The 11,314-nt window shown below is 41.5% G+C and overlaps 1 protein-coding gene across 2 annotated transcripts in view; it reads left to right on the forward strand.

Annotated features, from left to right (window-relative positions):
- The window catches only part of pex7 (peroxisomal biogenesis factor 7), a 45,061-nt gene continuing 33,747 nt past the window's right edge, over window positions 1-11,314 (forward strand). Inside the window, exons 1-6 of one of the 2 annotated variants that reach the window (XM_022763849.1) lie at window positions 1-146; window positions 1,346-1,508; window positions 2,140-2,197; window positions 2,403-2,553; window positions 2,762-2,839; window positions 2,935-3,043. In XM_022763849.1, the coding sequence (XP_022619570.1) occupies window positions 1,394-1,508; window positions 2,140-2,197; window positions 2,403-2,553; window positions 2,762-2,839; window positions 2,935-3,043 (511 nt within the window). In that variant the 5' untranslated portion in view covers window positions 1-146; window positions 1,346-1,393. The remainder of the gene's footprint in view (window positions 147-1,345; window positions 1,509-2,139; window positions 2,198-2,402; window positions 2,554-2,761; window positions 2,840-2,934; window positions 3,044-11,314) is intronic. The other variant, XM_022763858.1, reaches the window with a different exon arrangement.

Below are 11,314 nucleotides of genomic sequence, written 5' to 3' on the forward strand. Positions count from 1 at the left end.
CACAGCGGGCTCGGTAAACAGCATGAGGCGGAGAGGAGCAGCTGCTGGGCCAGTGAAACATCCTCCTCGGTGGATTTATTAACGGTTTACAGATGTTTCAACATGGCGACGCGACGTTAGACTCAGAAACTGGTTGTGTTTTATCTGTGAGTACCGCGGCCAGGCAGCGACGGTTGGCCGGTTCACTTAGTCATGTCACCGACTGCAGTATCCATTTGGTCCGTTTCTAAGTTATAATTTCACCTCTGCAATACTTTGGTTTATAAAAGGAGATATAAATATCATAAAGAACAGACCCGTGAAGCATTTATTCTGTTTGTAAAGGGCCGATTTCACTGCTTTCCCCGCTACTAGACCACATCAGACCAGGTCCAGACCAAGAACCACTATATCTAGACTTGTCAAATCTGGACTAGATTTCCTGGAGAGTGTAGAGACTGTTTAAAATACAGTGCACATGTATTAAACTTTATTCGTGAAAACCAAAAGGAGTGAATTAACAGTTTTTTTCCCAACTAAACCACATCAGACCAGGTCCAGACCTTGGACCACTTTATCTAGACTTGTCAAATCTGGATCTGATTGACTGACTGACTGTTTACAACATGGTTTCACACATGAAACTTTATTATTTTGGTGAAAAAACAAATAAGGAGCGATTTTTCTCCTATTTTCCCCAACAAGACCACATCAGACCATGTTCAGACCAAAAACCACTAAATCTAAACTCCTTAAATCTGCATTAAATTAACAGTGACTGTGTTTAAAACACAATTGCAGATTTAAGAAACATTTATTCTATTTGGAAAGATAGGAAAAAGGGTAATATGAGTCATTTTTTCCCCACTAGACCCAAGCAGACCAGATCCAGGTCCAAAGACCAGTATATATATTAATCAAATCTGAATCATATTAATGCAGAAAAGCTGACGACTGTCTCAAATGTGTAAAACATTTATTCTATTTATAAAAGAAAGGGAAACTTCAGCCTTGTCATATTTTGGTTTTTGCCTCTTCGTCACTTCATTTTAACCACAGAAGAAGTGAAAAAATTAAACTAACACACTTTCCTCCATTGTCAGCCTCAAAATCAGTTCTTTTCCATATTTTCTGCACATTAATCATCATGCAAGTCGATACTGAGTTTAGTTTTTATTACAAAGAGCCAAAGTGAAACTTTGACTCTATAAAAATTCCCAGTAATTAAATTTTTTAAGTTCTTGACGGGTCCTTGGTCAGAGCTTTTAAATGGAACAAATATGTTCATTTAACTATGTGATTTTCTTTGGCCTCACCCTACACAAAACCTTCCGTTCTAACACCTTGGTGTCCCTGGTGTTTCCAGCAGGGGGCCCGGTGGGGCTACAGGTAACTGCTGCTGTTGCTGCTGCTGATGATGATGATGAAGGTGTTTCGCAGTCCGGCCCGCCATGGCTACGCTGTGGAAGTGTCTCCGTTCATCCCTAACAGAGTGGCCTGCGCTGCCTCCCAGCACTATGGACTAGCTGGTCAGTACACTTGCTCGTACTAGTTCACACACATACACTGTAGACAAACACACATACAGGGTTAAAGGACAAACCTGAGTAAATTCCCACAGGTCCCGAGGGCTTGACTGTATGATGTGAATGATATTCTGTGACCGTCACAATCACCAAACCTCAACCCAACAACAAGTCTGTAGTGCTTGAAAATTACAAGTCAGCACTATCTGCTACCTCCGTCTCAAGGAAGTCCATGAGGACGAGGTCTGCTTACAGCATGGTGAATGAGGGGGCTGCTGAATTCAAACTTGGCAGAGAGAGAGAGCCTGGAAGTGACTTGCAATTTTCAAATACCTGAAACAGAAATACCACAAAAGTTAATAACTTCTAACTTTCTGCACAGTCTCTCGACTGAACTGCAGGTCCAAGGTCCATCTCCTTCTACCTTAGGCCTTAGGTAAAAGGTTCAGTTGAACCCTAAACCTATGGGAGATTTTGGAGTGATGTGTTAGACAGTGTTCTCCACCATCATCTGTCAGTGATGAGCAGCACTGAAGCTGTTTCCAACACCTTTTCTTTCATTTGTCACTTGCAAGTTATAGTTTTGAAAAATATGATGTAATTAACCTTAAATATGCTTTGTGCATATTTGCAGGCTGTGGCACACTCCTGGTCCTGGATGACACGGAGACAGGGGTTTCTCTAGTGAGAAGGTAATCATTCTTTCATTCTTTCTTTCTTTCTTTCTTTCTTTCTTTCTTTCTTTCTTTCTTTCTTTCTTTAGGGTCAGGGTTCAGTGTAGAGTTCCCATATATGTGAGTCAATAGAATAATGCAGGTGTGTGTGTGTGTGTGTGTGTGTGTGTGTGTGTGTGTGTGTGTGTGTGTGTGTGTGTGTGTGTGTGTGTGTGTGTGTCAGCTGGGAGTGGAGTGACGGTCTGTTCGACGTGGCATGGAGTGAAACCAATGAACATGTCTTGGTTGCCGGGGGCGGAGACGGCAGCCTGCAGCTGTGGGACGTAGCCAATCACAGTGCTCCGCTGAGGGTGGCCAAAGAACACACACAAGAGGTACTACACGCACACACACACACACACACACACACACACACACACTTGTTGACAAAAGGATAAACTTTTTTGTATTTCATAAGGATGCTTTATTTGACTCTTGCTTGTGCATTTCTGTGTGTGTGTGTGTGTGTGTGTGTGTGGGGTGTGTGTGTGTGTGTGTGTGTGTGTGTGTGTGGGATGGGGTGGGATGGGGCTGTGTGTGAAGGTGTATGCTGTGGACTGGAATCAGACCAGAGGAGAGAACCTCATCGTCTCTGGATCGTGGGATCACACGGCTAAAGTGGTGAGACTGGTTTGTTTTTCTTCTTCTTTTTCTAAATCTTTGTCTTTCTCTGCTCTCCTCTGACAGCCATGTGTTTGGGTTTTTTTCCCCTCCAGTGGGATCCCACTCTCAGCCACTCGCTGAATACACTCAGAGGTCACGAAGGGGTCATCTACAGCACCATTTGGTCTCCTCACATCCCAGGATGCTTTGCTTCAGCCTCAGGTGAGCCCTCACACAGTCAGTAGAGTTGAGTTAGTTCAAGTGTAGTATAGTATAGTGAACGATTAACAGCAATTCACTATATTGTGTGCTTTTAAATAACATGAAGAAGATAAGAGGCAGTAAATAATTAGAATTCTTAAACATGGAGCCTGACGAGCAGCATTAATTATTGCACAGTTCACACAAATTGAGATAGTGTTTTTGAGCAAGACACTGAAACAGATTTCTGCAGATGTGTTTGGTGTGAGTTTGATGAATGCTAACACAGTCTCACCACAAGGTGGCAGTGTTGCAGTGTTATTCTGGCAGTTGTCTGTTGTGTTGAGTTTTCATGTGACGCTGTAGAGATTTTCAAAGAGATGTTCAGGGTCTGTTAGTGGCTTAACGTTTGGATTCAGCGTCACAAAGAGTTGTGATGATGCATTTGCAGTTTAAAGAGGATGTAGAGGTGGGAGGAGGCACATGGAGGATGGTCACATATTTCAGTTTGTTCTGAGTCTGTCACAACTTCTTCATTATCCAAATGTTTTGTAGATGCAGTGATGAGTAAGTCTCCTCTCAGTAAACACTTGTATCTAACTTAAGGGTTACCGTTTCCTGCAGAGCTCCCCGTGTTTGACAGTTCACTTTTCAAAAACTCAGCTGAGAGACTGAGAGTCTTACAAGTCTGAGGGACTTGTAAAATGTCTTCACATTATCCAGTAAAAGTAAAAAAAACCAAAAACAGCACGTCAGTGGTAAAGAAGTAAAAGTTGGCCTGTGAGTGGTGATGCTGTAGCTCCTCCTCTCCTCTCGAGGAAGTGAGTTTTAGAAATCAGTCATTCAGAAGATCATTAAGTCAATCAGTTTGGACCCGGAGGGAGAGCTGGGATTATCTTATCCGTCTGCGTGGGCACGTACGCCGGCTTTATCAAAGGGTGGAGCCGAGCCAGTGATGGATGTGTGTTTCGTCAGCTCTCTGATCAGATTGTGGACCAGCTGGAATCAAATCTTGCGGCAGCTGTCTTTAGCTCAGTTTGAGTTAAACTTGTTGGCTAATGAGTTTGGGTTAATTGGTTTGTGAGAGTGAGCGGGAAATCTCTGATGAGCTTTCATAACCAGGGAGATGTTAAGCCCCCTGTTGCCCAGGGGTATTTCACATGTTCACAGCAGCAGGATTTTTTTTCTCAGACGTCATTGATGAAACTTGTGCACACGTTTTATTTAAACATTCATACGTAGTTTGTTTCTGCAACCTCAAATCTTTTCATTCACAAGCTTAAAATTTTGTTTTCCCTTACTTGAGAACTTAGATGTTTTAGATCCCAGTCCAAAATTCAGTTTACAATGATTTGAGTGAGAGTGTTTGAAAGTTTTGCTTACATCTGATAAAAAAACAATTTCAAGTTAATTTTCTGACCATCAACTAATCATTTTATCACATTATTGTAGTTTCTCAAATGATAAATTATGAAACAGACTCTTTGAATGCTTCAACAAGTCATAGATTTGAATGTTTTTTAATCCAAACAGACTTTACCAAAACAAAATATGCAATAATATCAGTAAATATCAATAAAAGTATGACACACTTGTTCAAAATGCCAGTGTATCACAGCAAAACTGATGTAAATAAAGATTTAGTTGAATTCAAAGAGTATTTTAAATGCAGAACTCAGAGGTTAGTTGTTCTTTGTTGAGTTTCAGCCCAGTGACACAGAGCTCATTGGATCTGTGAGCATCGGATAATCCTCCAGTGCGCCTCTGGAACTCTGCTAACCTCTGTAGCTAAGTGATTTACTGAGCACCACCCTCCATAATAAAACCACTTCTGTCCACATTAAGCTGTTACAGCTGCTTTACCTCCACGTTCACATCTGATCTGACGCATCAACCTGCCAACAACTACACCCACACACACACACACACACACTGCTGCGGCCAAAAAACGAACACAAATCTTACACATCTTATTTTATCACAAGCTACCTGATCCAAAGACTGAAGGTCCTGATACACAGCTATTAGGTTGATCACCTTAAATTATTAACATGATGTGAAAGAAAGTTTAGCTGGAGAATGAAACTGACATTACTTAGAGAACAGACATCATTAGTAATATTGTTGAACAACAGGCATTTACAAAAAGTCTAATGTCTGAAAATAACCTGGAAGTGAGAGGAGAGCTGTTTTTCTTTTGCTCAGTTGATGAGTGGTTTCCTGCAGCAGCCTGGGGTGAAGGTGAGGATCTCTGCTCTGGCTTCTGACCTGCAGCTACAGTGATTCAAACTAAGAATAAATGGCCCTCTGTTTATCTCTCTCTGTGTGTCTGTGCCACCTGCTTCAGTACAGTCCACTCCAGCCGTTTGTCTTGTTTTTACTCTACTTTCATTCATTTGTTTCCTGCTCTATTTCCCTTTCTCTCCCCTAAAGGCTCACTCAACTTTCCTTTAACAAAATTGTCCTTCAGTTAGGATGCGAAGTGACGGGTCAGTTGTAGGTGATGTCGAAATACTGCGTACAGACCTGCTACAGTTTAGCTGTGGTGATGGGACACTACTTGAATCAGTGGCCTCTTCACAAAAACAAAAACAACAACACAACAAAGACAGATCTCGACTCCAAACCCTCTGTTCACTGCACTCTTTACTCTTTGTGAATAAATGAATGAAAACACAGCAGTTACACAGCAGTAGTCGGTAATGAGCTCAGGCGGAATAACATCATACGTTACTAGGAAGTAACTCCAGTTATATAAGTACATGTGCAGCTCACTGTTTTTCTGTTTCTCAAAATAAATGAATGTAAACATAGTCAATGTGGGCAATGAAATCAAACTGTCAAACCATAAAATTAAAGTATAAATCAAAACCTAAGCTGTAGGTATTTACAGCAGGACTCTCTTTAAACTCCTTGTGTTGACTATAAATCCAGTTCAAGTGCTACAAGAGGGTTGAAATGTCAGATAATGTTAATGAAAGAGTAAAACCAGTTGAAGTGTCAGTTCAGTGCAGGAGCTAAAAGCAATTGAAGAGTAAGAGTTGGAGGTTTTAAGCACTGAATGGAGTTGAAGTGTAAGCAGTGATAGGACTTGAGGTATTGGCTGAAAGCAGCTTAAGAGTCACATGAAATGTATGTATTACAAGACGTCTGAAATGTCATATGAAGATCAAATCATTTAGTAAATATCAGTTGAAGTGTCGGTTGAAGTGAAAGGAATTGAGGTGTTGGCTGAAAGCAGCTGAAGTGTAACATAAAGTTTATGTGTTACAAGAAATCTGAAATGTTAGGCGAGTTAAAGTCATTTAAAAAGTAATTATCAGTTGAAGTGTCAGCTGAAGCAGTTGAACAGTAAGAAATGAATGAAGTGCTGAAAGGACTTAAAGTTTTCTTTTTAGTGCTTTTAAAGAAGCAAACCCCCAGTGTTGTTCACTACAACAGACAAATCATTTTCCACATGTTGATTTGTAACCATATTTATTTGTGATGGTAGTATTATTAAATTATCATGACCCGATTCCACTGAAGTTTGATTGATTATTATGTGTCCAGCTGTATGTGTGACTGAGCCTTGACTCTGACTATCTATTCCCCCAGCAGCAGCACTGTGCATGCATGTTTGTGTATGTATGTGTATGTTTTGCCAGAGACTGACTGAAGTGTTCATCAGCCAAATTATGTTTTTGCAGGACAATGAACCACACACATTCATTCTGTTAATTATATGTGTGTTTGTTTGTGTTTGCTCCATGAAAGCAGGTAGTGTCTGGTTAAATAATTGATAGCAGGTGTCCATCAGAGTCAAAGGTTCACCGCCAAACACACACACACACACACACACACATGCTGTCACATTCGTGTTGTTGTTCACTTCACTGAGCGTCAGTGGTGTGAGTAACACCCTGGCCTCAGGGAAACTTTAACAAAGCATGAACTGAGTTCTGAGACTCAATGTGTTAGCTTGGTCAGGAAAGACACATGTTAATAGCAGGTGTAAATGCATGCAGAATCCATCTATATCAGATCAGCCCGGAACAACCACAGTCTGTACAGTGTGATCACGAGTCAAGGTAACTTACGAAACGTGCTGCTAACTTATATTAGCTATTTGTAAGTTTTGCTATTGCTACATAGCATTAACAGCTGTTTACAGTTTTGCCAAGAGCTTCACTGATCATTGTGTTTACAGGACAAAGTGGTTATAATACATCCTCTGAGGAGTGCTAATTCTTTAGGGCAGACTGGACGCTACAGTGACTCGGTATTGGAAAGTGACGAGACAGTCTGACCGGGCCAGAGCTAGCTGGTTAGTGTTCTAACTTCAGTAGAAGAAAAGAAGTGGGCTGCTTTCCAGTGTTGGAGACAGCTCTTACTGAGTAAAGGACTGACACTTGATGTTGATTGCAACGTTTCTTCTAAACAGCTGTTAATGCTAACATTGGCTACATAGCAATAGCAAGACTTACATATAGCTCCTTTATGCAAACCCAGTAAAAGCTACAGGTGTTAATTCAATGTGTAAATGGGGACCAATAGTCTTGGGAAGTAAGTGTCAAAGAGAAACAATGGACAGATGGACGTAAAGTGAAGAGGAAGGTATCTCATGAATTTTCTCTCTGTCACACTTAAATACACACACACACACACACACACACACACACACACACACACTTGAGCAGGGGACCTCTCTCTTCAGGGCTGCTGCTGATAGAGGGGTCCTGTCTCACATCAGAGTGTTGCTGCAGGCCTGGTCACAGCTGTAATGAGAGGAAGGCAGCGATCAATAGAAAGAGAGGGAGACAGAGAGAGAGAGAGAAGGTCCTGTTATAACATGACTTGAGAGATTTTCTGAATCAATAAGTCGTGATAATTTGCTAACACACATGAACAGATTTACTCTCTACAGTCGTTTCACTTCAGATGAGAACAGAGAGAAGGTGTTAGTGCGGGAGAAAAACAACCGAGATGTTGCTGTCTACCCATTCTTACTGTCAATATCACAATTTCTCTTTCTTTTTTCTTTTTCCGCTGAATGACACCAGTAGCATCAGTTGTGCCGCATGAACCAGCCCTAAGAGCTGATCATTTATCATAGTGAACTGGTCATGAAGTGCTCATGTTTCATTTAGTCTTTTTGTTCATCAGATTTTAACATTTAGTGGCAGCTGGTTGCAGCATTATTGTATTCACCAGAGAGAGAAAGGAAGTTGTCGACAAAGTTTGCACCAATGTGAAAAAAGCCATTAATAGCACAATGATTTTTTTTTAGAGGTAATAACCCTTTTTCACAGCTGACATGTCATAGCAGGAGATTGTTTCGATTCCATTTCATTTCACAAAGTCCAGAGCTGATGATTCAGCTACATCACATAATGTAAATGCCAATGTTTGAATAGATCCTGGTTTGTTTTCTTATACATTGGACCAGTGAACAGCATTGTTTCTTCAGTATGAAATAGTTTGAAGTAAAGTAAATGCATTTCCCAGTTATAAAACTGTGGACCAGGGACGATAATAAAAAACCGTCACCACTTTCAAGGGTGCGTCATTCTTTATATTTTAAGGAATAAATGCCGTCTCATACAGCCACATATGGGCTGTCAGTAGCAGATGATTCAGGACAGACAGATATCCACTGTGATGGTCACTGTGAGCACAGACAGGACAGAAACTGAGCGTCTGCTCACTCATTCATCTGATTCCCTGTTTGAGTCGCCAGGACGTCGGCCTGACATCTGCACACAGCTGGTGTTCGCGTCCTGGCAGGGACAGACTGAATAAAGCAGAATCCAGCAGAACTGTTCACTCCACTTCCACCTCCTCACTTCTCATAGTCTGAGATAACATCTCAACAGCAAATACCAAACTGAGCTCAGATCAGTCTACAGAGGATTTTTTTCAATGTTTCTCTCTGTTAGATGTGATCTTCAGATTCACAACCAGATATCAAGAGTCAGCTGACTATCCCGAGTCCTGTAAGCTGGGACAGGTCCGCACCGCCTGTAATTATTCACGTCACAGTAGGCCCGGAGGATTAATCTAATTTTATTTTCAATTACGATTTTGTCTTTCAACGATTATGAAAATAAGATAAAACAAATACTGTACCACATTCTGTTTCACAACGTGATACAAAAACCAACCCCCCATCCGAGTTACGTTTCCGTGTACGTTAGCAACATGCATAGGAGTGCATCATCTTGAGCAGTTTGCCAGTTCAGAGACTTTCGATATAGTCAGGAGAGACCATGCCCTGTTTGGCTGCTGTGCCAAAGCTCACATATCTTTAACTTGTATTGTGTATAACCAGAAAAAACTACACTGAAACGCTTTTTTGTTTTTAAATCGTTTTTTTTTTTATTTTATGTTTTTTGTTGAACTGTATTTAAAGTTCAAGAAAGACCACAGTTAAAAATTCAATAAATGCATAGTGTTTCCAGAGTCAGAGCAAATACTTGTGATCTCAATATTGATCAAATTAATCGTGATTATGATTTTTGCCATAGTTGAGCAGGCCTACATCACAGTTTACAGGGCTGTCGTGACTCAAGGCGGCTCATGCAGCTGCTGTCATCTCCATTAGTCTTTAACCTAAAATAACCTTTCTCTGCTCGTTGTAATAACTGGATTTCCTCAAAGCAGATATTTTCCACATCATGCAGCCGTAACTGAACCGCTTACAAGTAACCACACACACGTTTGTGGAGAAAAGGTACAAATGTGGAGATCCATCTCGGGATTTAAAGGATCAATAGTGGTATATCAATATTGGCAAATGGATTTATTTCATTCAGCCGTAGCAGTTGATGTTATTCATAGTGGCTGCATTTCATTTAGTTTTCCCAGACCCACGGCTCTGTGCATGCTGGCTTATTGGGAAACTTGGCGCTGAGCCATTGTTGATGTTATTAGATTCATCTGGCTTCTCCTGCTATGACAGACGCCCGAGGTGACAATGGTCTGTAAGTCTTAGATTTTTCATATGAGTCAGTTGTGTAAATGATGCAATCAGCCAGTGCACAGAGCAACAGATACACAGAAAAGCCTGAGGAGGAAACTGTTTGATAGGAATTTGACAAAATGTGGTGTAGGGAGTTTGATCTTTTGAATTTTAGGTTGGTTGTCCTCAGTTTTGTGTTTGAAGTCTTTCCAATTTTCCACCTTAGTTGGCAGGATTAAGAACACCTTCCTGTAACAGAGCCAGGAAAATGGTAACACAGAAATTGTGTGAGGTTAAGTTGGATGAGATGTTTACAGCGGTGCAGGAAATAACAACTCTCGGATTGAAATATTTCTTCACTCACTGTCAAAAATGTTCACTTCTTCTAGCAGCTGCTGCTGCTCCTGTGTCAGCTGACTGTGGCGGCAGGGACAGGTTTGTTGCTTACTATTTAGTAAAAAAAAAGTGGCTTGAACATGATGTAGTAACAGATGAGTAAACAGTTAGTAAACTCCCATGTTGAAGTCTCAGTTATCAACCTCTGTGGGGGTCGCTGTGACTGATTTACATAATAACTGGAAAGGCATACAGGCCATGAGAGAGAGAGCGAGGGAGAGAGAAAGAGAGAGAGAGACTGCATCACACAGAAATCATGTTAGAACTTTTTTTTTATTGCTCTGACATTATTTTACTGAAACTAAAACATGACACAGCCCACAGTGGTGCGAACTGCGTAAGCGATGTGTTACTCTGGTGGGTCTTATGGATGAGCGGATGGATGGATGGATGATAATGAGATGTCAAACAGCACTAGCTAGCATTAGCGTACGGTGGAGAATTGCTGCCTTATCTCCCCGTGGAGGCTTCCCCTCTGGTGGCATTTAGCGTTTAGCATGAGAGGCTAGTGCCAGTGTCTGACTTTGAAGAGAGAGAAAGTGAGGAACAGAGCGGGGAGAGGGAGAAAGTGGGAGATACGGGGAAAGCAGGGGGCAGATGGCGTCTCATTCCGATAAGCTTATCGGGGTTTCCCATGCTCCTCTCTGCCTCTCCTCCTCACATCTTCTCATGTTTCTCCTCCTCTTCTTCAGTCTCCTCTCATCATGCCCCCCCCCCAAGTTTGGTTCTGTGCCACACAAGATTCCCACCTCCAACATCATCAGGAGAGGAGAATATATATATATGTTTGTGTGTGTGTGTGTGTGTGTGTGTGTGTGTGTGTGTGTGTGTGTGTGTGTGTGTGTGTGTGTGTGTGTGTGTGATTGAGTGAGTGTTAAGCTTCAATCTTCCCTCCAGATCTCTTCCAGTGTCATTTGTGGTGCCAGCTCGTCTTGCTCTCAGCTCTGCAACAAATC

The sequence above is a fragment of the Seriola dumerili genome, unplaced genomic scaffold (assembly GCF_002260705.1).
Source record: "Seriola dumerili isolate Sdu_G_001 unplaced genomic scaffold, Sdu_1.0 BDQW01000025.1, whole genome shotgun sequence".
NCBI classification, from domain to species: Eukaryota; Metazoa; Chordata; class Actinopteri; order Carangiformes; family Carangidae; genus Seriola; species Seriola dumerili.